At 37.8% G+C, this 26,212-nt stretch overlaps 3 protein-coding genes across 6 annotated transcripts in view; 2 read left to right on the top strand and 1 right to left on the bottom strand.

Annotated features, from left to right (window-relative positions):
• LOC113040058 (transcriptional repressor p66-alpha-like) overlaps positions 1-12,075 on the top strand; it is a 29,775-nt gene extending 17,700 nt beyond the window's left edge. For 3 of the 4 annotated variants that reach the window (XM_026198290.1, XM_026198289.1, XM_026198288.1), the window contains exons 3-11: positions 5,343-5,469; positions 5,565-5,693; positions 5,764-5,835; positions 7,021-7,140; positions 7,250-7,432; positions 8,418-8,667; positions 8,744-9,171; positions 9,248-9,467; positions 10,819-12,075. In XM_026198290.1, coding sequence (XP_026054075.1) covers positions 5,343-5,469; positions 5,565-5,693; positions 5,764-5,835; positions 7,021-7,140; positions 7,250-7,432; positions 8,418-8,667; positions 8,744-9,171; positions 9,248-9,467; positions 10,819-10,952 — 1,663 coding nt within the window. In that variant the 3' untranslated portion in view covers positions 10,953-12,075. The remainder of the gene's footprint in view (positions 1-5,342; positions 5,470-5,564; positions 5,694-5,763; positions 5,836-7,020; positions 7,141-7,249; positions 7,433-8,417; positions 8,668-8,743; positions 9,172-9,247; positions 9,468-10,818) is intronic. The other variant, XM_026198291.1, reaches the window with a different exon arrangement.
• Positions 12,076-12,722: 647 nt separating this feature from the next.
• Positions 12,723-14,572, bottom strand: LOC113040059 (testis-specific serine/threonine-protein kinase 6-like). Its single transcript, XM_026198292.1, has one exon. The coding sequence runs from the start codon at positions 14,429-14,431 to the stop codon at positions 13,517-13,519; it is 915 nt and encodes a 304-aa protein (XP_026054077.1). The 5' UTR covers positions 14,432-14,572; the 3' UTR covers positions 12,723-13,516.
• A 1,060-nt stretch (positions 14,573-15,632) lies between these two features.
• LOC113040057 (yjeF N-terminal domain-containing protein 3) overlaps positions 15,633-26,212 on the top strand; it is a 34,659-nt gene continuing 24,079 nt past the window's right edge. Inside the window, exon 1 of the mRNA XM_026198287.1 lies at positions 15,633-15,870. Within this exon, the coding sequence (XP_026054072.1) occupies positions 15,812-15,870 (59 nt within the window). The 5' untranslated portion in view covers positions 15,633-15,811. The remainder of the gene's footprint in view (positions 15,871-26,212) is intronic.

Below are 26,212 nucleotides of genomic sequence, written 5' to 3'. Positions count from 1 at the left end.
CAAACTGGTTTGAGCCGGCCGTTGCCTTGGTTTCCACACTGGCAGGAACAGTTAAAGAAAAGGGAGGGTGTGAGTCATGTGACCAGAGGGAAATTCTTGCACCATGTGATCTTGTTGGTGCTGGCTAATACACAGGAAGTGATATATAAATATATCTATAAAGCCAATTCTGGTTGTGCACGTCATGAGAACCTGCGTTTAGCAGTCATAGCGATTCCTGTAAACCTGGGCTTGTGTTTTTCAGGGGATGCGTTCAATTGGTCGGTTTCCTTTTTGAGGAAAATCAAGTGCTGTCCAGGGATACGTGATCTTTCTTCCAGCCCATTTACTTGAAAGGGCCGTGCTTTCGGAAGATTTTCCTGACCCTTCTTCCTCCTCATCTTCTGCTGCCTGAAGAAAAGGATAGCATACTTGCTGTCATGCTTTTCAGGCAATGAATGATTGCCTACTTCCAAATGTGCAATTTTTTGTAAACTTGCTCCTCGAGGAAGTCCAAAAGAATTATAAACATTTGGTACAAAGGATCTTCAGCCATGTCTAGGGACCAGAATGACTTGAAGACTTGGGAATAAACTCTTTAGACTGAGAAAACCTTAGCAATGCCCTAACAACATAGAACAAACACTATGCAATGCATGAACAACTGTTTTGAGCAGCCTAGCATCATGTCAGCAAGCGAACACGGGACTTTGCTACTACTTGTGTGATATTACTTCTAGCGTGGGCGATATGACCAAGTCAGTTTATTTCACAGTGCTCTAACAGGGCTCTAGACTCATTCTTCTCACTGGTTGCTCCTCTCCATGTTGCACATAATTTGGCTACAATTGTAATTTTATTTTTGCTCCGACATAATGATAATCAGTGCGTGGCGATAAACATTTATCATAGTTTATAATTTATATCTTAACCAAAGTGGTTTACATTAAACACGCTCTTTTTCATCAGTAGTATTTGTGCAATTTTTTTTTTCCTTCTCTTGTGAAGGGAGTTCCACTTTTGCCATGTTAGAAGCCGAGCTTTGGATGCTTTCGCGATCTTTTTGATCCGTTTTGCAATGCACCTTTTACTTTTTAAGACTAAAACAAAATATGTATTCATTGTTATTCTTAATTAAAAAGCACAACAATAAAACAGTATGCTACAGTTACAAACTAGCTTACATAACGTTTATTAAAGATTTATTAATAAATTAATTTGAAAGTTCTGTAATAATGCTACTGCATGCGGTCGTCACCTGACTAATAAAACAAACAATATATTTAAGCGTCTTTGGTATTTCCATGGTTTGTACAAAACAAAACAAACGTGAACAAATCGGGGGGTTATGACGTCATTGGCAAGTGACATAAAGGACCAGGGACGAGACACTATTTAAAATAGCTATTTCTCTGAATTTATACATTCTTCGAAACTTTTCGGATAATGTAAGTACACAAGTCAGCAAAATATAAAATACTTCTACTGATTTTTGGATATTTGAATAATAAAAAAAATTCCATATTGTAGCTTTAACAAAACAAATAAGATGAGGTATGGCTTACACCACTGTATTATAAATACTGAAGAATCAAACAAATAGAAGAGAGCCTCCGTGGCGTAACGTAAGAGAAACTGAGAAAACTAAATATGAGATGTTCGAGAAATGTATGAGAAAACTAAACTGGCTGTCGTTGACAGGACTTGGACGTTTTTTTTTTTTTTTTTAATTGTGCAGCCCTAATGCAAATTATAACATTTAATGACCGCCTAGCACAGCATTGCAATGGAAGCGAGTAACAGTGTAAAAAAATAAATAAATCTTGACTCATTTGATTATACCACCAAGTGGTTTCAAAAGACGTTAGAAAACTAAACTGGCTGTCATTGACAGGACTTGGAAGGTATTAAAAAAAAAAAAAAATTATGGACGTCACGTCTCGCACAAATGTGACCAGGTCAAATTTCAATTCACACATTCTCAAATTGTCACAAATTACAATTATAACAAATTTTACAAAATCAAGACCCCTGTTTAAATAGTCTTTATGATATAAATTTTTTATACCATATAAATTTCATAATTCTTGTCACCAGTGTCAATATCACAAATACAAATTTAAGCCTAAATAAAAAAAAAAAATAGATTTAAGAAAACTAAAGCTAACTGAAGACAAGTAATCAGTCAGTCATTTTCAACAGGAAAAACTGTGACATTCGAACAAATATATATGAAACGCTACATTGTATAATCTAATGTATAAAATCACTTTATATTCTTCACTGTATAAATGTAATAATTACAAAAGTGATTTAGTCAAGAGCAGTGAGAATTTAACATGATCGACAGACAACGGGAATATTAGACTGCTGTCACTTTAAGAGCTGCCAGATCCAATATACTGAGTTAACGAGGATACCTGCAAAGATTGGTATTTTGACGCATACAAATTTGTGTGTTTTAATGTTCAAGGCCTATAAAGCGTTAGAAATTATTCTGTTCAATGCTCCCACACTCTGTGTACCATCCTAACATTCACGTAAATCTCAGAAACAGCGACCATAACGACAATAGACCATATTTATCCACTTAGTAAACCCTAGAAACCACCTGGCAATGCCATATAAACAACCTCAAGCAACACATTAACAAGTATTTTGTGTCGACTCTGAAGCTGATTTGCAGTATTGCGTTTAGTATGTGACCCTTATCCTATAAGCAGCAGAAGGCCTCTAGCAGATTTCCCAGTAGCCCTCTCTGACACTCCCCTCATGAACCCACCAGCGGCTGGAGTAGGAGCATGAGAGCGGGTGTCTTTGTTGATATGTGAGCGACCTGTTTGCAGTGAAAGTTGAGGACTGACTACACACAATAGCCTGGCTGCTAGCCGTCCCATCCCCCTCCTCCTCCGTCCCTCAGGAGGGGCCTTAGACCCATCTGGGTACAGCACTACTGTCCTTAAGAGACATCAACGCCACACTGCTTGAGTATTTCTCCTGGATAGGGCTGATTTGTATTTGGAGCTGCTCATGTATCTGATCTGACCATAAAAATGTTGTGTTTATGAGACCTTCTGATAATACTTGTGACAGTTTCTTGAGTACAAGAGTTTGAAGACAAAATGTGCAATCAGTGGACGGAGAATGACCTCTAGTGGGCAGTGCAAAAAATACAGCATTAGGTGAAGAGCAATAGACCATTAGTATGTAGTAGAAGCGTGTTTAGTTTTTTTGGTTTTGGTTTTTTTACAGGTAAACTATATACATATATACTATTGTAATTGTTAAACATTTAGTGTTAAATATTTAAATCAGTACAAAACTTTTTTGCATGTTAAAATCAGCATGTCGTGTCCTGTATAGGTCTTGGAAAATTCAGTAAAAATAATGGATTTTTTTTTAATATAAGAAAATATAAAACAATTGTTTATGTATGATCCAGTATTGTAATATAATTATGATTATAATTATAATCATGATATTACATTACAATTTTTTGGACATTTGTAATAGTTTTTGCATGAAACCACTTGGTGGTATAATCAAATAAGTAAAGACTTTGTTTTTATTTACACGGTTACTCGCTTCCATTGCAATGGTGTGCTAGGCGGTCATTAAACGTTATCGTTTGCATTAGGGCTGCACAATTAATGAAAATTAAATCCCAATATAGACATAAGTTGTGGTTGTAATGCGTGTCTTTCAGTGAAGCACGGTTCTGTGGTCAGCAGTTAATCTTCATCCGAGGGCTAGAGGGCGCTCTCACGCTGAAAATCCAAATGTGCCCCGAAAGAAGAAATCCAGGAAATCTCTGCAGCTGAATAAACAGAAGATTTAACTGCTTTCATTGATTCAAAGTGACTAATAAACACACCACTACGACAATATATGGTCTATTTGAGTTCTTATATATTTTTTTCATCATAAAAGTATATCTGTAATTAAATGCTAATCAACAGTCTTTATCACTTCTTAGAATACAATGAAATATTGTGTGCCTTAATATTAAGAAGCCACATCATCTCACAGAGGGATTTATTTTAAACGCTCGGCTGACGTTATGAAGTTAATTTGGGTAAAAACATGTTATTAAATGTGGTATTTTCACGTGCTCTCAGATGGAGTGGCATTTAATAACATTACACTGAGAAGATATGCAAACACCTGTCATTAATGTGAACGATTTCGTCGATTTCATAATCATACAATTATATTGTCTGCGATTATGAACACGTTTTTGCATCGCTTGTCAGAGAACCATGGGTCTGTTTGGTGAATCCTGCTCCACCTGAAAGCAGGTGATGGAGATTTACTGCTAATCACAGGAACCTTGTCTTTACTGATAAAATGTGCATGACAATCATGATTAATCGCGTTTGATTAATTGTGCAGCCCTAGGTTGAATGCATCGTAATCTTAAGAATCTGTAAAGACTATACATTTATTTGTGTGTACTCAGAATAACAACAAAACATTGTGCTTCTGTAAAATAAAGCAAACAGGATGCACTTTCTGCCGTCTCGGTCTCTGAACTTGAGCGAGAAACTTCGAAGCTCTGTGTATGTAAAATATATCTATAGAGGGTCTACTTTCAGATGGAAAAAATCTAATAAAATGTATGCGTTAGCATGGATGATTTACATGAAATTTTTATGTGCATGCATAACGCGCTGGATTGTTTAAGCAGGCTTTCCAGTTCAATAAAATAACAAACAAACAAAAAACTACATTTTGGATTTTTATTCAACTAAAGTGGGCATGCTGTGATCTGTACAGTAATTTCTTACTGTAACTGACAGATTCCGGCCAAAGAACACAATGTGGGAGGGAGTGGGAGTCATTCTTCTGGGATTGGGGTGGGACGAGATGTTATTTTTTTGTGGGAGTGGGACGGGAGAGGTTTGGAAATCCACTCCCGTGTCACACCCTCTAAACACAATGTATGTAGCATTTCTAATTTATTTGGTCTGCTGTTGTTGTCGTTTTTTTTTTTTTAATTGCTAACTGTTTACTTGTCTTCACCAAGCTTGAGTTTCTTTGTTGTTTGTTTTTGTTTTTTTAAAATAGGCTAGTATTGCTTTTTTTAATTTATCATATTGATACTGGTTTCAAGAATCATGACATTACTATGGAATCAAACATCTATTTATTAAAAAAGACCTTATTTAAAGCAAAAACAACTATACTGTGATAAATATCGTTATAATAGGGAAAATAATTACTCATTTTGGTCATATTGCTCACCCCTATACTTAACATTTTGGTAATATGCAATTCTAAATATTCCATCATTTAAAGGGACGGTGTATCTTAAATCAGTGTGTTTTTAGCCATTGCTCATGTTCCTTCTATCTGTTTCTCAGTGACATAAAGAAAGAGCGACCTCCGACGCCAGATGATGTCATTGTTCTGTCGGACAATGAGCCCTCCAGTCCATGTGTGAATGGGGTCAGCTACAGTTTTAAGAAGACGGACACTGACATGCTCATGGTAATGTGATTTCTCAGGATTTCTCATTTGCAATTGATCAGATCTCCTGTTCACTTACTCACAACTTTTTGTGTGTGTGTCCATGTCATGTGCAGAAAAGCAGCCCGGCTGAACGTGAGCGCATCATCAAACAGCTGCAGGAAGAGCTGCGTCTACAGGAGGCCAAACTCGTCCTGCTCAAGAAACTCCGACAGAGTCAGACCCAAAAAGATGTTGTGCAAAAGGTAAAAAACGTGACAGTCGTGATACGATAAAGTTCAATCTGAGCTGACACTGACCTCTTCTGTTTTGCAGTCGACCAATTCTGTGGCTGCTCCGCCACCTCTCATCAGGGGCAGCCTCTCGTCCAATAAAGGACCCCTACAGGTCAGTGTCAGTGTGTCAAACTGTACTACACTTCAGAGCACATGACCTCACTATGGCGCATGTTCACAACAACATGTCAAGTACTGTCATTATTAGAGATAATGAATAAAGAAACGCAATATGATTATTATCATAAAGATATGATGATAAACATAAATTATGATTAAAATAATTTTTTGTATTCTAGATAGATTTTTTGTGTGACCGCCTTTGTTATAAACGAATTAAAAAAATGTATTATTATATTTATTATAAATGGTAATAGTAGAACTGGTACTGCTACTAATACTGCTATTATTATTAGATATAATTATAAAGATAGTGTTTTGGATCTTTAATCCAGTTTTGTGTAATATCCTTCAGTGTTATGACTAATAAAAAAAATATTAATAGTATTATTATTAAAAGTATTACTGGTATTGTTTCTACTACTGATACTACTTTGATTATAAAGATAATATTTTGCATAGTAACGAATAAAGACATTAAATAATAATAATTGTAAGTAGTAGTAATAGTATTATGAGCTAAAAATAAAAAAGCTTGGTAAATAAAAACAAATAATGAATGAAGAAATTAAAAAATATGCAGTGGGTACGGAAAGTATTCAGAACCTCTTAAATTTTTTAAGTTCATTTGTTTTTCCTCATTAATGTGCACATAACACCCCATATTGACAGAAAAACACAATTGTTGACATTTTTGCAGATTTATTAAAAAGGAACTGAAATATCACACGGTCCAAAGTATTCAGACCCTTTACTCAGTATTTAGTAGAAGCACCCTTTTGATCTAATACAGCCATGAGTCTTTTTGGGAAAGACGGAACAAGTTTTTCACACCTGGATTTGGGGATCCTTTGCCATTCCTCCTTGAAGATCCTCTCCAGGTCTGTCAGGCTGGATGGTAAACGTTTGGTGGACAGCCATTTTCATGTCTCTCCAGAGATGCTCAGTAGGGTTTAAGTCAGGGCTCTGGCTGGACCATTCAAGAACAGTCACTGAGTTGTTGTGAAGCCACTCCTTCGTTATTTTAGTAAAATAAAAAATCAGAAGTGGATAAAAAAATATATATATTCTGGATCATTGCTGTTCAGTCTATGCATTTTCCTGCTATGGTTTCAACATGTTTCTAAAAGCTGAACTGTGAAGAGTTATTAAAATCTAAAACACGTTTTGTTTTCAGGTCTCCAACCGAAACTCGGGGGCAGTCATTCCTCCTCCTCTGGTTCGAGGTGGAGCGCAGGTCTCCAAGCTCGGCTCCCATAATACCGTAGTCATGCCACCCTTAGTCAGAGGCTCCCAGGTACGTTCTGCTGTGGCTTGATTACCCCTAAAGAGAATTGGAATTTTTTTTTTTTTTTTTTTTTTTTTAAATATACAAATCCATTCTCTCTGATGTTTGTGTGTGACAGCCCATCGCTGTGACCCCGCAGCAGATTGCAACCCTACGGCAGCAGCAGCAACACTCGGGGACGGGTCCCCCTCCTCTGCTGCTGGGTGCACGCTCCTCCGTACCCAGCGTACAGGTGCAGGGCCAGAGGATCATTCAACAGGGCCTGATCCGTGTGGCCAATGCAAACGTCCTGGTCTCACAGGTCACCATTTACTTGTTATATACCATTTTTTATATATATATATATATATATATATATATATATATATATATATATATATATATATATATATATATATATATATATATACACACACACACACACGATGGTTATTGCAGTAAATATATATTTACATATATATTTACATATATATATTTACACACACAGTGGTTATTGCAGTAAATCTTGGTTGATGCAGTAAAAGTATTTATAATGCTAAGTGTTTAAAAATAACATTATAGTATTTAGAACATTTTATATCTAAATATTTTATTATACAGGGTTTTTTATAATGTATTTATACAATTAAAGCTACTATAACTGTTATTTTAAAAGTAAACAAATGCATATTAAAATATATTATTATAATTTTTTTTTTTTACTTGTTCTACATGTCATATAATATTGTATTTATATTATAAAAAAAACCTAACTATTAACTTGTTAACCACTATAAACACGTTTTTAATGCTCTTCGCCATTGAAGTTTTCAAATTAATCAAGTTTTTAAATATTTATAAGTAGTTATAAACTTTAATATTATGCCATTTATAGTATTAAAACACCATCTTATATTATTAGGTGTGTAAGGTGTGAATTGGACAATCTTAAATTGTCAACCCCTATTGCCATCATAAGTATCAATTATTAAAATTATGTACTTTTTGACTCCTCAAACTCTTCATGGACAAGTATTTATCTTCTCTTTTTATCACTAATTTTCAACCCTGTTACCATCATGACTGTTGATTGGGAAAAACTAGCATTATCAGCATATATACCTTTTATAATATTTGTTATCTCTTGCTAATTAACTAGGAACAGTAGCTGTATTATGCATATTTTATTATATAATTTATCATATAGGTGTAGTATTTAATATGCAATGTATTTTAAAATGTATTGGTGTTGATAAACTGATAAATGGAAGCGGTTATGGACTCACATGATGTTTTCCCTTGTCCAGGCCTCTTCCACCGGTTTGAAGAGCTCTCAGTCTGGTCTGGGCAGCAGCACCAATGAGTCTCCTGCCAGCCGTCAGGCCGCCGCCAAGCTTGCGTTACGAAAACAGCTGGAGAAAACCCTCCTTGAGATACCACCACCTAAACCCCCAGCACCGGAGCTCAATTTCCTGCCCTCGGCAGCTAATAATGAGTTCATCTACCTGGTGGGGCTGGAAATGGTGGTCCAGAACCTGCTAGATACATTGGCTAAAAGTGGGTATATCATAATAGTGCGTATTTACAACATCCAACACTATATATTGCTAACATCACTTGCTTTTTTTTTCAGGTAAGCAGCCACAGACAGAGTCTGCATCCACCCCGGCACCCAAGGAGCCTTTCACTTGCGTCCAGTGCCAGACAGACTTCACCTCTCGCTGGAGGCAGGAGAAGAGCAGTGGCTCCATCCTCTGTGAGCAGTGCATGAGCTCCAACCAGAAGAAGGCCCTGAAGGCTGAGCACACCAGCCGTCTGAAGGCTGCCTTCGTCAAAGCCCTGCAGCAGGAGCAAGAGATCGAGCAGCGCATCCTGCAGCAGGCCGCCTCGCCCGTCTCCAAGACCACCACCACCTCATCATCATCTTCCTCCTCATCCTCGCCGGTGATTAAATCCGATCACGTGCTGGTGTCGCCGCAGTATAAGCAGGTGAGCACGTCGCTGTCTCAGCAGACCAACAGGGGCTCGTCGGTCGGTCGATACCACACCACCATCAAGCAGGTAATGGACACTCCTGTCTTAGTTGCTTTCGTCCCAAGCATGGTGTTTTCTGACTTGAGCATGTTTTTCTCCTCAGACTCCAGGCCAGCTGTCCCGTAGCGTACAGCAGGCAGTGAGTGCGGGCGCACGTGGAGTGAGCCACAGCTTCTCCAATTCCTCCCAGCTCCAGAATGCCGTCAAGGCCGCCGCGCTGGTCAGCAGGCCAGGTAAGCATGTCGTGAGGGCAGGGGAAAAGGGCACCAGCAGCAGAAACCCCACCACCAATACCTGGAGGAAACAGACAAGCGGCACCGCAGGTAGATGACGCCTACTTAAAGAAAAAAAAAAAAATCAACAAAGTCTGCCCCTTCCCTGTCTCTTCTTTTCCTGTATCTGTACCTGATTGACTGCAAAGGGCCAACATGCAAAATTGTGCTTCTGTTAACTTGTGCTACACATTTTTCTAAAATCAACAACAAAAACACAAAACTGTATAATTTGTAAAAGTTGGTTGAGACTTAGTTTTAGCCTGACAATTTATGTTGACAATTATGTTGTCAAGCCCTTATCATTACAACTGTTGAATATTTAAATTCTATACTATTTCAAAAATGTCATACTATTCATATGTCATCATCATTTCAACTATCATAAAACAAGAGCAGGCCGTTTATCACTTTATCTTATTATTATATGGTGGATAAGAATGGGATAATCTTAGATTACCAACCCTGTTACCATTGCCAAATTCTGTACTATTCCTTAACTAAATACATATACATCTTTTATTTATATATATCTATATATACATATACATATAAATATATATACATATGTGTGTGTGTATATATATTCATTACTATCATACATAACGATAGGTGTTTAAGAGGCGGTCAACCTTAATTTGTCAACCCTGTTATCATCAGAATTGTTGATTTTATTAAAGTTAAGTACTATACATTTTATCAAAAACATTACAGGAGATCATCTTTTTCACTCTTCATTAACAAATTAAAGCCTCTTTTCTTTTTATCACTAATTGTCAACCCTGTTACCATCATAACTAAATTAAAAACTAATAAAATTTCTATACTATATTAATCAATTAACCAAAAACTGTTATGACTTCTTTTCACCTCTTCATGGACAAATAAATATCTCTTTTTTTAAATCACTTTTTCTTTCATTCTCAGTTGTGTTAGAATTGAGCAATCCTAAATGGTCAACCCTGTTACCATTATAAATGATTAAAATTTGTTAGTATTCTGGTACTTAAAACCGTCATGTGACAATCCTTTTTACTTTTCAAAGATAAGTAAATATTTATTTTCTGTTATAAACTATTTACTTGCAAAACTAGACATGTCAGAAGCAGAAAATCTTAACGTCTTCAACCCTGTTGTCGTGATTTTTGTCATAGTAAACAACAGATTTTTTTAAATGGGTTTTTGTAAATCTTTCACCTTGTGTGTCTGTTGCTATAAGGCTTGTATTTGTTGGTAAAATATCCAACTGTCAATCCTGTTACCATCAACGCTGTTACTTTGCAACCTTGTTTTTAAAGTCACAGTTGGTTTAGCTTGAAATGTAGGGTAGGTTATAAACACTTCACATCTTTTAGAAATGTTCTTGGTCATTCTTTCAAAATCTGCAATTCTCCCCCGACAGGTGTCACCATGGCTTACGTCAACCCCAGTCTGTCTGTGCACAGGACAACATCTCCGGTGGACCGTCAGCGAGAGTACCTCTTGGACATGATCCCTTCCCGCTCCATTTCCCAAACAGCAAACACGTGGAAATAATGCCCCGATTAAATCACCCTCAAATTTCTCAGAATTATAATCCTGTCTTTTTGGACATTCGGGCGGTTATCAGTATCAGACAACCAGCCGTTAAGCAATAATAAAAATTTTACGAATTATTATATTTTCTCTCTATTTCTCCTTTGTTCCGTGACCCTTAGTTGTACAGTCCAAGGTAAGACCCCATAGGCCAACGAGCGTCCTAGAGGAGAACTGTACTGGGATTAGTGATCAAGGACCTTTTCTACAGGCCTTTGTATCTGTCTACTGAATCCCTCCATTACCCAATGGGCTTTAGTGGTCTAATACACATCACCCACAACTCCCAATTCACAGCCCTCCATGTGGAGTAATTGCTCCATTATGTGAAACTAAAGCCTCCGCTTAACATTTCTAGAGGCTCATGAACACTTTTTCCCACAAGAAGTGGAGGACTCAGGACCTCAGAGTTCCTGCTTGATGCCACGGATTGTTTTACGAACTTTTTGTGGACCATCGACACACCTTTAGCTACGTTTTTCCGACCCACAGCATCTCTTGAACCGATATGGGAGTGTATGTTTGTGTATTTGATGTCAATACATTGCTTGTTTTGTTTTTTAGCTTCACTGTGGACTCATTCCACCCTTTTCAGAATGGCCTTTTTTTAAAGGCTAGAAGTTTAAGGAACTGTTATACTGTTGAGGTGGTTATACATCTGCTGGTGTAGTGTGTGTGTTTGAATACTCTGGGTTGTTTCTTTTTTTTCTTCGTAAGCTTATAAAGACATTTATCCAAGAATTGTGCATCAGGGATGGTTACAGAGATGGATGTAACTAACAAAAAGCAGCAGCCGCAACAGGACTACTACTAGACCCCTTCATGTTTGAGCGATTTGTTTATGAAATGAGCCTGACGGTAGCTTTGTTTTTTGTTTTTTTTGCAGAAAAGTTTTATGCTTTTAGTTACCGTTGTGATGTGCTCCCCCATAGGCTTTCTTATAACAGCATCTAGGTAATATTTGGATGTTGTGTTATTTATAAATGTGACTTTAAATGAAGGATATCCCATTAGCTCCTTCCCAAATAGTTTCAAAGCCTTGTGAATTTAAGATCGGACCGTATTTAGTACGTTTCAAATGCAATTTTTTTTGTCTAATGCGCAGTTCATTCATGTCCTGTCTACGATTTTAGATCCTGTTGGAAGTCGTGCCGCTTAAGTCACGGCTTAATCTTTCCTTAAAGGAAATGTTTGAGTTGAAAGCATTACTGCTTATTGAATGTAGCACACAATCTTAGCTAAATTGAGTCCTACCTGTTAGGTGGTGGTCTTGTTATTTTTACCATCTCTTATTTTCCTTTCATATGATTTGATTTGCTAGCAGTACGCTTGGTATTTTTAGCTGAACAGTTATGTATGTTATATACGACAGCTCGGGTCCTTTGTCAGCGCAGTCCATCAACACGTCGAGTCAGTTCTACTTCCTTCGATTTGTTTTCCCGTTTCTCGAGACTATCCATTCTGTGATCTTGTGGAACGTTTTGGACACAGAGGCCCCTGTTTCTGACTGGTGTTTTAACTACTGCCGGCTGCTGACAACTAACACCATTCCATTCCCCCTCGAGATGCTGCCATTGTTTGTGGAGCATCTCTTTTAAGAATAAAAAAAAAAAAGTTTTTTTTTTCATCTTTTTCTGCTCTATCAGTTAATAATTATAATAAAAACTAATTTTAACCTGTTTCGTCTAGTGTGTGGGTGTATTTTGTGTGTGAATGTTGTTTTTTTTGTTGTTTTTTTTTACTGTGATCTAATTTGAATACATATAATAAACTGGTTTGATGGAGTGTGAAATGGCTTTTGGTCTGGGTGGACAACATGTTAATTTGATATGAGTGAAAATGAGGATGTGAGGAAGGATTTAGAAATAAGTTTTTAAGGAACAAAATAAAATTTGCACTATTCTCACGTTCCAAATCTGATTGAAATTCATTTTTATATTCATGCATTGGTACTAGCCATACAAATTCATAGTGACCAATAAGTTCCAAAGGCACCACGAAAGTCGTCTAACTTTAATTTTAAAAAGAAAGAAGTTCTCAGAAATATCATATGGGTTTAGAACAACATGAGTGTATTGTCCATTAATATTTATCTATGGTTCTCAATTTATTCCCCAACGTTACATCTACACGTTATAAGTTTAAATTGTCAATTTTTATTAACAGAACCAAGAAATGTTAATATTAAAATAATGAAAAACAAATTTTTTTTTGTTTTCAGCATTTTAAGTTATAGTATTTAAAGTTTGCTCTTTGGCCATCTTGCTCTGTAGATAGCTGTATCATCTTGGGCCATTAAAAAGACCCACATAAGTCAACCCCTACTTTATTTGAGTAATTTATTTTATAGTTCCCCATTAATCTGTTGCTATTCTGCCTCAGACTGTTCTCCCAAAACTGATTGTTTTTTTCCCAAGACGTGACTAGAATTCATATATTAGGACTATCCAAAAACTCCCAGCTGAATGAATTTGTAACACTGTTTCTTTGCATTTGCACACTTTGTTTTATTAGCTTGTGTGCTTTTAGCTTTTTCCCTTCTGCATCCACGGATGTTCTGCCACCTGCTGAATGGTTGGACGTGTGGAAGGATTGAACTGGAGCAGAGTACGGATGAAGACTTGGCATGCTTCCTGAACACCGGCATTGTCCGAAAAAACCAAAGACTTGCTTTGAAGACGGTGAAGTCGCCTCAAGTTGGTGTCATCATATGGCATCAATCCAGTCACCATGACGTATAGGATCACCCCGAGGCTCCATACATCATACTTCTTTGGGTCATACGGCGTTCCCATGATGACTTCTGGTGGAGTGTAGGCTGCAGAACCACAGAAGGTATGACTGAGCTCTGAAGGGTCTTGAACAGAGCGGGCGAAACCGAAGTCTGTGATCTTAACTTGTTCTTCGGCTGTCAGCAGTATGTTTTCACACTTGAGGTCCCGATGGAAGATGTCCATCTGGTGGAGGTAGTTGATGGCACTGACCATCTGAGAGAACAAGTTTTTGCTTTGGTCTTCTGGGATGCATTTCACTTCATGTATCTTCTGAAGGAGATCTTTGGCTGCAGCTTCCATCACAATACAAAGTCGTTTACCAGCCACCTCAATTAACTCATGCATTTGCACAATGTGCTCGTGATTCACGCGTCTCAAAATCGCTAGTTCCCTTGGGAGAAACTTCTGGACGAAATCCTTAGGGGCCTTTACGCGATCCACAATTTTGATGGCCACGTTACAGTGGTGTTTCTGCGAAGTGGCGAGCTTGACTTGGGAAAAACTGCCTTCACCAATCTCGGCTATGAACTTGTAGCCCATGCCTTTCAAAACGTTTTTAACAGACATTGTTTTAAGTTTACAACAGCTGCATGAATACTTTGAGCTTGGCCTTGAGCTTGGTTCACGTTCCTTCACCCTTGCTGTAAAGTATTTTGAAACAGGCATTTGAATTCTACAACATTCTGACAGATATCAGCATTCTAATTTACGATGTCATAATAGACCATACAAAGTGGAGTCCAGGGATGACTTATGGACACATACCAGGTACAAAGAAGAAACCATCAGCCCTCTGGTCTTTATCTGTACCCCATTAAATCCACATTTATCCCTAATTTAGCATTTTGTTAATTTTAAGAAGACTTGACTGATTGTTGAGAACTTAAGTAAGGTGCTTATAGCAGCTTTAGCAGTTTCACCCTCAGAGATAGTAATATATTACTTTATATCTCATTATAATAATTTACTATTAACTTTATATCTCACATTTTGACTCTTCTTACTTTAAACATTATTTCGAAAATGCCGTTATTTATTTTTCATTCTGTGGCGGGAAACATGCACCCTCACATCGTTCGCGCCATAAATGCAGTTCGATTCTGCAACCATCGTTTTAATTATGTGCTAAGAGAGACCAGCGTCGAATATTCGAGATATTTATACCAGTAAGCAATGTCTCGGGAACACATATAATCGTTTCACGGAAACTTCCGTCATCCACTATTAGCAAAAATACATCTCGTCAAGCATTTAACGTGTAATTTCGACGCCCTACATCATGAGGCCGGTGAGTACTGGAATGGATTTAAATGAATAATTTAAATGAATTCTAATTGCTTGTCCACAAATGCCTCTCATTAGTTTTAGATGAACTGGAGCTCATTATATCCCTAGCGTTTCAATAGAATAGAAAAAGTGCCTGCACTGCAGTGACACAAAATGACCTCTAAACGGCAGTGTGGCGCTAAACTAGCCATCTCCATTAATTCAGTTTTCATCAGAACACTTATTATTTCAATTATTTTAAACAATGCTGATTGCCTAATTTTAAATACAAATGAGCCAATTCGTGCATATTTATAATAGGATTAAGCACTTTGACAAGTTACACTGGTTGTTATTCTATGCAAGCCGCATCACAATTTACATGAATTAGTGAAACCTTGAATATTAATACCTCACTGCATGAATGTATGCATTAGCAGTAGTATTACATAAATAATGCACCAAAGCAGTACCATGATGAATAAGCATTTGAACTGAAATAGATATTTCACACACTCTCATACTGAGGATGCTACATCTGAAAGGGATGCGGTTCATGCTTGACTGAGCTCTCCAGCATCAGGGGTGCTCAGCCAATCAGATGGCGCTCCCGGTGTCTCCCTGCCTCTTAATTGGCTGACACTTCCAGCAAGAGTAGCTGATCTACGCGTGGAGCCTGGGTTTATCAGCCAGTAGGCAGAAGCAGGGCACACAGTGAGAAAAGAAAGAGCAATAAGAGGGTGAATATTGCTAGAGATAAGCGCAGCTGAATTAATCAAGATGAATCACAGCTCCAATGAGAAAGAACCTGAGACCATAGAGCCACTGCGTTATCTCAGGTAAGCTCTTTTTTCTTCTTCTTCTTATTTTTTTTCTTCTTTCGTTATGTGATTTAAATTGGACATGCAAAACCCTTTAAGACAGGTTTGTGTTTAAAAGCATTTGAATGGGAATCCCAGTAAGGGTGAGTAATATTTCCACCATCTTTTCATTCTAACTTTTACGTGAATGCGATTTGTGACACAGAAGGATGACTGTAGCCTAATATCCCTGGCTGGTTAAAGAGAATGCATTTAACTTAATTTCCTCACAGCTTTCCTGTTTACCAAAATAAGACGCATCTATTATGATCGGCGTGCTTTAACAACCTGGAAATGTGGCTTGTAAGCAAACAGGTGGAAGGAACAGTCCACCTCAACTCTCTCTTCAGCAGTTTGTTGGTGATTGAGGCATGCCGACAAAGGTGATGTGACATTTTAGCTGCTGGACGTCGTGATGGCAACGCCATGGCCAGCGATTTGCTCTTTAAACAAGCAAGAGGTCGCCTGTTTCCTGAGCTGAGTGAAATATGACATGTCAGAATTGCTTTCTAAAGCATTATCAGAATATAAAAGTGTCAGTGTAATCTAACATCTGACAAATTGCCTCATATTCCTCGTGAGGTTTAGATATAGCAGATGTAGCCGGAGAGTATATATTTAAAAAATGATACAGAACAAATGGTGTTTTGATCAGAAGCCTGAGCGGCACGAGATTTGCTTTCCATATACCGGGCTTTCCTGGCAAAGAGAGGCCCTTGAAGCTCTTCACACCAGCCCACGGCGTTTAAAATACGGTGGTCGGCAGGAGACGAAGCAAATTATACACTTTAAGGGAGGATGGAATAATAGGATTTAAGGATTTGAGGTTTAACGGTGTGGATTCAGGGGAGATTAATGTTCCTACTGTAACCTAAAACCCTCAGCTAATAATGGTTTTGCTTGAAAACCACATGCAAACAATTGGCTTTTCTATTATCATTTATGTACGCCGTAACAAGATAGACAACATTGGGTTAAAACAATTGGATTTAAGAACCGATGGGATCTTTCTTCATCGACCGCCATTCGAAATTAGCATTTTAATGAAATCTTTTTGCAAGCCACATATAGTATCCACTCATTTCAAAGCAGATTTCTTGGGAACGGGCGAGGCTTCTGAATCATTAGCCGTAAATAACTAAAAGCGCAATAAATGGTATAACCAAGTTTTCAACGTCAGTTAACAGTTTTGTACAGCTGAGACAACTGGTTCAAGTTAACATTCAAGTTAAAGATGTCTTGCATTACAAATTAAAGTGGATGAAGCACTAATGTTTTTGGCATTACATTTCAGGATAGCTGCTAGTCAAGGGCTAGCTAGCATGCTCCAATGACATGACATCATTATCTGTTTCAAAATGGTAAGTCATATGCCAGATGATTGGCTCAAAAACAGGACAGATTTCAAACCGTCTACTTCCGAGGGTCCCTGCACTAACCTGTCACCTCACATTTAGATAAAAAGGAATGTTAACAGCTAGTTTTCCTCACATTCGTTATATTTACAGTTTCTTCTTTATTCAGAATTGTAGGCCTTTTCGACCTAACAGTTGCAAAACACGAAAAAAAGTTGCTGGATAGGAGTTAGCAGGTGTTGTTATGGTGTGGAAGTTCTGTCTGATTGCACAGATTGTTTAGTTTCTGTTGGGCGTTGGGGTTTTATTTATAGGCCAAGACTCCAAATGCAGTAACAGAGCAGCCTGCATGATTTGTGGTTTGTTACCAGGCTATGTATTACTTCTAATGGTGGTACCCATTAAAGTTAGATTATGGAGGTGAAAACTCAATTTACTCAGTTTGTCAAGAATGCAACAGAGGTGTGTGCGCTTTAGCTTTATGTTGTGCAGTTGTGATACAGGTGCGATTGGCTGAATATCTTCAGTCAGTTCAAAAGGAATATTTGCTGACCCTTTTGGGTCCACATGTATAATGATCTATCAATTTACAAGATCATAGAGGTGTCCACGGTCATTGTTCTCAGCCGGTCACACAAAATACTGTCACACACCATCTGTCTCTTCAGCTTTGATGCCAGAAATTGTCTGATGTGCCATCAATCCTGATCTATCAGATGAGATCCAGCTAGACTCGAACTCTAAAGCCCACGTGAGCATAATTATTCAAAGTAACAACTGGGCCACGACTCAGACCAGAGACAAAGAGACAAAAAAACTCTTAAATGTGAGTAAATGGACAATTGATAAATCAAATTGAAACTGTTTATAATGCCTGTAAGGAAGCCGGAAAATTTGGAATAACAAGCACACTTAAAAAAAAAAGTGAGAAATAGTAATATTAGTATGATAAAAAAAAAAAAGTAAAAATAGTACTAAATTCAAAATTCTAAATAAAGGTTAGACATTTTGACAAATTCTATGTTGTTAAAGCTTTTTAATTAAATTATACTCTAAATGAGAAACTAAAACTGCCAGTGGGTGGCGATGAATGCCTTAATAAGAAGTCATTGAGTCATTCGTTTATTCGATTTGTTCAAACTGCGAAATCACTATATCAATATCAAGCATGAAAATGAGCTTTTGGACAGCAAAAAATAGCTAGAAGCGGCCAGTTTACAAATTGCCACACCTGCAGTCACAGGAAAAGGGTGGATATTGGTAAAACTGAGCTAAAACAGACAAGACTGTGTTTAAAACACAAAATTAACTTATTTATAGAATTGTTGTCTAAATCAGTATCACATTTGCACTCGTGTTATTTGGGACAAAAAGCACTTGTGTAATATTGCACTTTTGCCTGTATGGGATTCCTTAACTGTCTAATATTTATACCATATGATATAAATCCACGACGCAGGTTGCACCATGCTCCTCCATCCCTTGGATAATGTATGTAAAATAAAACGAAAAAAAGAGGATTGTTTTCATGAGTGCATATCATGATTTCCTATAATAAATGAGACATCAAAATAATTTTTGCTCGTATATAGGGCAATGCATATCTTTTTCGCAAACTAATCAAATCCTGAGTTGTAACGGTTACTTAATTTCCATTTCAACTTGATAGCCCCGCCCACACTGAGGATGGACGTAGATTAAACGACGAACAGAGAGACTGGGCGTTTGTTATCGGATATTATATGTAAAATACACAAAATTATAGACTAAACAAGTGCCCTCTACTGAAGCACCAGTTAACTTTATGCTTCCATCAACCGTCATCTTCTCTCTGCACAAACAGAGTTGACACAGAAATATCTAGTCAGTTAAATGGCGTTGCGCTCCAAACGTGGTTCGGAGGACTTGGTGACGTCACCCGAAAAGGATCACCGTTTCAGACCCGAGCAAGTTATTAATATTCATAAAAGAGTTTTTCTGTCGAATAATGTACAGTGAATCGTCCACAATAAGACCTGCAGATGTAAGTAAATAGAGGCTATTTTGATTTCAAGTTGACTAGTTCAAGATAAAATGATTCAGAAATGCGAATGCGTCAAAGTGCAGAGTTATATACATCCATTTCTTGATTATTAAGACACTGAAAGGGACAAAGTGGCAGATAAAGTGCTTGTTATTCTCTTTTGGGAGCAGGATTTTAATGTTGGTTTTTTATTTCAGCCCCTTTGCTTATCCATCCGAGAGCTAGTTCACCTGAGTCAGCTCATATAGAGCCCCATTTACTGAGCTATAAAGAGGACGGATAGAAGCACACATCTCAGCCAAAATGACTGGGTACAGGAAAACACAACCACTTTAGGGTTACCAATTTTGACTAGCCGCTAGTTTTTTGTGAAATCAAAACTCTATTATAGATCATAGCTTATTTTATGTTAACCAGGCCCAAATCTCCCCATACCACATTCATTAAGGAGTAAAAACTGGTTGATTTTTCCTCATCTGTGTGCTCTTCAGTCAAGGCGTTGAATGAGACTTGACAGTATTTCTTTTTCTCCCTTTGATGCATATAATGAGTTTCATCACTGCTTGCGGTTGGGGCTGTGAAGGGGGGGGGAGGCTGTTGGATAAGACTAATGCCGCGTTTCCACCGAAATTACCCGGAACATTTTTACCAGGAACTTTTTTTCCCAGGAACTTTTTTCCCCCCAGACCTGTTGCTTTCTGCGTTTCCACCGCGGTGTAAAGTACCGGGAAGATTAGGCAAATAGACTGGTGACGTAGGTCTGCGCGCGTTTCTCAATACAAAGTACTGCTGATTTGTTTGTTTTTTTAAAGTACGCTGATTTTGGACGTGCATCCTCGGTAGTTAGTTCAGACTTTGTGCATTCGACTCGGGAGTGTGATGTCCGCGACGACGCAAGTCCGGTAAATCTATAAACAGCAGCGTACTTGATAACTTCAGTCAGCTCGTCTTGGCTACTGCAATTTTCCTATTTACAATAAAACGAAATAGGATATAAAATACCACTGCCTCCTTTGGTTTTCATTTAAGCATAATAACAGCTGCAGAAATGTACTTAGTTCAGGGATATGTGTATATGCAGCCATTACAATGAAACGAAATATTATATAAATTTGCCTTTTTTATTTTCATTTTAACATATAGATAAATTGAATACAGACCAAAGAAAACCTGTTAGATTTACCCCGCAGCTGAATTATATGTTATGTTTAACCACTAAAGACACATCAGAGCCAGCGGCACATATCAGAAGGTATAGCCGATTTGAGGCTGCATCTCGGCGGATACATGAGGACTGAGCTCTCGCTGATCGAGTGGAGCTCACCGTCGCAGAGATCGGCGAAACACATTTTTTAAATAGGCACGGTCTTTATAAATAAACCATAGATTTGAGTTTTAAACAACTACATTCTCGCCTGAAATACTTTTAAAATTACATTTCATGACACAATAACAGTAATATTTGAAAATGATCCAAATAAATGGTGGTTGAACTCAACCAATGCTGCGTGAACTCAGATCGCTTTGGCTACTGCAATTTTCCCCTCAGTACATTTACAATAAAACGAAATAGGATATAAAATACCACTGCCTCCTTTCGTTTTCATTTAAACATAATAACAGCTGCAGAAATGTACTTAGTTCAGGGATAAGTGTAACGTTATATACAGCCATTACAATGAAACGAAATATTATATAGACTTGCCTTTTTTATTTTCATTTTAACATATAGATAAATTGAATACAGACCAAAGAAAACCTGTTAGATTTACCCCGCAGCTGAATTATATGTTATGTTTAACCACTAAAGACACATCAGAGCCAGCGGCACATATCAGAAGGTCTATCCAAGGTGAGGCTGCCTCTGGGCGGATAGATGATCACTGAGCTCTCGCTGATCGTGTGGAGCTCACCGTCTCAGAGATCGGCGAAACACATTTTTAAATAGGCGCTGTCTTTATAAATAAACAACAGATTTGAGTTTTAAACAACTACATTCTCGCCTGAAATACTTTTAAAATTACATTTCATGACACAATAACAGTAATATTTTGAAAATGTTGATCCGAATAAATGGTGGTTGAACTCAACCAATGCTGCGTCAACTCAACCAATCAGGATGTTTAGCGCCAAAGTCCCGCCCCCGAAAGTTCCTGAACTTTAAAAAAGTACCACCTCGCCAGCAGGGACTTTCTGGGGCGCATTTTTTTACCCGGAACTTTTATTTAGTTCCTGGTTCCTGCGGTGGAAACACACCAAGTACCGGACCAAGTCCCTAGTTCCTGGGTAAAGTTCCTGCGGTGGAAACGCGGCTAAACAGTGTTTGGTTTTTCTCCCCCTGATGTGTTTAATGAGTGTCTTCACTGCCAAGCTGCTGCGTGATGAAGTGCCTCTATTTCTGACGGACTAGGTGAGATGTTGGAGATGGGGGAGGTGGCTTTGTTTATGAGGAAAGCACCTCTGTCCGTGCAGGCTCGCGCTCCTCAACAAGGAACTGGGAAATGGAGCTTGATTGAGATGTCCTTGAGTCACTGTCCTCCATTTCTGTTGTTTACCTCTCTGCTTTTGTGTCATTTGTGCCTCATAGACATTCAAAGATCTTGCGAGGATGCCCTACATTTCACTGATCTCATTAAATGCCATGTTCTACTCAGAAATACGGCAGATTAGAGAAGCTAAGTGTGTTTAGACGGGAATTTCATGTTAAGAGCTTTTCCTTTGTGCTTTTTCTCCTGAAAACTAGTCCAGATTCCGGCAGGGGTGGAATAAGAGAACTAGAAGGGGGGTAAGGGTAATTTTGGGTCTCGAGAGGTAATCGCACAGGAAATACATCAGGTATGTGATGTGTAATCGGTGAGGCGTGACGCTTGGATTACAGCGTGTAGTGGGGAATCATCAACTGTTACAAGAATCGACAGGAGCTGTTTTCGTGAGCACATGGTACAATTTCCATTAGCGGAGAACAGCTGCGAGTCAGGGACTGATATATGGCCAAGTCACCATAGAAACAGTGGGACTGCAACATATTCCCATGAAGTCAACATACATTTTTGACAGCATGGCAGTTTCTGAGAGAATGAGGGACGAGAAGGGAACCGTTGGCCAGTCACGAACTGAGGGAATGTGAATGTGTGCTTGAGCTCTATTAATTATGCGGTGAATTTCGCCAGATAGAACGAAGGCGCGCGAACTCCTCCAGATTAAACATCCGGGACTGTTCTGCTCCGGCTCAAGCTCTTTGTGAAGTTTGACGGATGTGGATAGCCAACGTTTCAGCTGTTTTCTACCGACATGCTTGTCTCAAATTCTCCCTTGTTTGTTTTTCCAGAGACAGTGTAATTGGGTTCACCGTCTCGCTCGGTTGGGCTTATTACAAAGCCATTATTCTCTGGCAAAAGCTGACCGTCTACAAACCCCGAAGTTATAATTTAGGCCCATGTCCTTCTCTGCTTTTCGAACATACTTGGTTTATAGCTTGCAAATGTTGTTTTTGTTGTAATGCTTAGTCTACATTTATTATCTAATTCAATAAATTCAGCTGTGGGTTATTCTCAGGAAGACAATTTCAGGATTTTGGGAGACCAAACGCACAATTGTATTAACCTTAAAAGAACAGTACACCCAAAAATGAAATTTCTGTCATTTAATTATTCAACCTCATGTCGTTCCAAACCCATAAGACCTTTCGTTCTTCTTCAGAACTCAAATTAAGATATTTTTGATTAAATCTGACCCTACATAGAAAGCAAGGAAATCTAAAACAAGCAAGGTAATAAGGTCATTGTTAAAATAGTCCATGTGACATTAGTGCTTTGTAATTTTATGAAGCTATGACCATACTTTTTGTGTGCAAAGAAAACAGAAACATTAACAAATTAATGACCGAATCTTTATTTTTGGGTGAACTATCCCTTTAATTAAAGACACGGTAGATTCAAAAATAATTCTACCAATCATATCTCTCGGTTCGAGGACTATGAGTATGTGTTTGTATACCTCTGATAAGTCATCAGCGTGATCCATTCCTCTACTGAAGACACAGTGAGATTGGAAGGAGTTAAATTTACCACTGAAAACTGTTCATCTGTAAAAAGATGGAAAGTGCTGTTGGGTTAAAACGTCTGCTTGTCTTATTAAGTGTGTTTTTTCTAACGTCAGAACAAGTGGGCTCTTAGAGGAGAAATCACTGACCTTTTCCAAGCATTTAAAGCTCATCTTCTACATTTTTCTGATGTGAATCAGCCAAAGGCAGCTTGCTGTCTTGTGATCTGAATGACCGTGGGTGAGGGTGAAAGGAGACCTGCTCTCGAGGCCGCTAGTGGTCTGCTGATTAGCGCTCTTGCTAATCACATTCAACAATCAACATGTGGTGGCCTTCGGCAGCCCTGGTGTTGGGAGGAATATATTTATTTGACCCTGCTGGAGGTCTAGAAACAGATGGCATTGATCTATTCATCACCGGTGCAGCACCACACAGAAGCGTTTCACGTTGCTCACTGGTTGTACTAAAGAGCACTTAAAAGTAAAATAAAAACGGAAAACTAATGTGCTCAAACCACAACCTTTCAGAAACGTTGTGGAGCTAGTTTTAAAAGGACAATATAACAATTTTTTTCCTACAGAAACCGGACTGAACTGCAGGTACAGTAAGGATCAAGGAAAAATACATTGTCTAACACTTAAAACATAAGTTGCGGCATTAAAATTTTAAGTACAATCAACTTTTTTAAGTCTGTTCAACTTAAAGTACATTGAACTGGCTTAAAAGGGTTAGCATGGGTTAGTGTGTCACAGGTTTATCTCTGGTCTGCCTGTGTACATTAATGTTTTTTGGAAAGTGATTATGCAGGGAGAATGGGGAACTTGCTTTCAAAGCTAACTTGCTATCACTAGCCTTTCTGAAAACGACTACATAATGTAAACTAAAAACACATGTCATAACTCACTAGTCTTATATATCATAATAAATAAATAAAATATGTAAAAAGGAACAAAGCTTATAAAAAGACTTTTTTATTGTTAGTGTTATTATTAAACTTTAAATAAATTATTAAATGTTTACATCATGCCAGTTTTTTTTTTTTTCTTCGTGCTTTGTGCATCAAACAGGAGCATTTAACATTGCATTTTAGTTGTAGTAAACCACACCTAAAAGTAAAAGTGAATGTAATCAACATAAAATATTTTAGAAACATTGTCGCCTTCAAATGTTAATGTAATAGATTTGTACTTTAGAAACTAGATTAGTAACTTTAGCTACATTTTGAGAAAATATACATTTTGGAAATGTAAAATGTTTTTGGGACCTGTAGTTTACGGTTTACAGGACTTTTACTGTAAACAGTTTTTTACTGTTATTTAAAAATAAACTAACAAATCTCTTCATAAGCTTTGTTTACAAAGAAAAATGTTAAAGGGGGGGTGAAATGCTATTTCATGCATACTGAGTTTTTTACACTGTTAAAGAGTTGGATTCCCATGCTAAACATGGACTAAGTTTCAAAAATTAAGTTGTACATTTGAAGGAGTATTTCTGTTCCAAAAATACTCCTTCCGGTTTGTCACAAGTTTCGGAAAGTTTTTTTCGAGTATGGCTCTGTGTGACGTTAGATGGAGCGGAATTTCCTTATATGGGTCCTGAGGACACTTCTGCCGGAAGAGCGCGTGCTCCCGTATAGCAGAGCAGAGAGAGGCTGAAAAAAGTTGCGAAAAGAAGTGTGTTTTTGGTTGCCAGGGCAAGACAACCCTGCACAGATTACCAAAAGAGAAACAGCATTAAGGGACCAGTGGATGGAGTTTATTTTTACAGAGCATCAACGGAGATGTGCAAGTGTTTGTGTTTGTTCCCTGCATTTCGAAGATGCTTGTTTTACAAGCAAGGCCCAGTTTGACGACGGATTTGCACATCGTTTATTTCTTAAGGATGATGCAATCCCAACGAAAAAGGGTCACGATCGTGTGTTGGAACCGCAGGCGGTGAGTAAAACTGCTTCAAATATCTCTGTGTTGTTAACTTAGCTATCAGCGCGTAAGCACATCAAGTAAACAACAACATGCGATGTTGTCATCAAACTGCACTTTCCACATGTACAGCTTAAAAAAGAAAAAAAAAGAAAAAAGACGACAAAGTGGAACTTAGTCATTTTCCAAAACCGCTAAGCAAATATATACAGTTTCAGTGCATACCACATAGAGACGTCGTTGTTGATGCTGCTCTTGTTAAATTTCAGCCTCTGGATCTGATTCTGGATCATAAATATACGCTGAATCTGACTGTTAGCCATGGTTTGTTTTTCCTCACGATAATGTCACAGCTTCCAGCTCTCAACACAAAAGCCTACTGGCGCTCGTGATTCTTTAGCTCCGCCCACCTGTCACGCCTCCAGTCGGTCGTGTTTTTCCGGGAAAAATCGGTACAGACTATCTTTCTCTTATGAATATAATAAAACTAAAGACTTTTTGGAGTTATGAAGGATGCAGTACTACTCTATAGGTACTCAGGATTAACAGGAGATTGAGCGAAAACGAGCATTTCACCCCCCCTTTAATGATATTTTGAAACCTAATTAAATCACTACACATGTTTGCTTTACACGTGGTTTTTTTTCCGCTGCTTTGCGAGTTGCACAGAAGAATTTAATGTTGAATTGTGGTTGTAGTAAACCCCACTTATAAATAAAATGTGAAGAAACAGAAACATATTTCAGAAACATTATGGAAGTAGCTTTAAAATGTTAATATAACATATTTTTACTATGAAAACCAAACTGCAGCTACGTATTGATATGTATTTTTATTTTTACATTATAGCTCAAAAGAAAGCTTTTTTTGTTTTTTAAACCTTAATAAAACACAACACAAACTTTGCATTATTAGTAAAAATTAGTAATTAAAGCAAAAGAAGCCCCTATCAAGTATTGAGTACATGTACAGTTAATGAACA

The sequence above is a fragment of the Carassius auratus genome, chromosome 22 (assembly GCF_003368295.1).
Source record: "Carassius auratus strain Wakin chromosome 22, ASM336829v1, whole genome shotgun sequence".
In the NCBI taxonomy this organism is placed as follows: Eukaryota; Metazoa; Chordata; class Actinopteri; order Cypriniformes; family Cyprinidae; genus Carassius; species Carassius auratus.
This window is presented reverse-complemented; position numbering and strand designations above follow the sequence as displayed.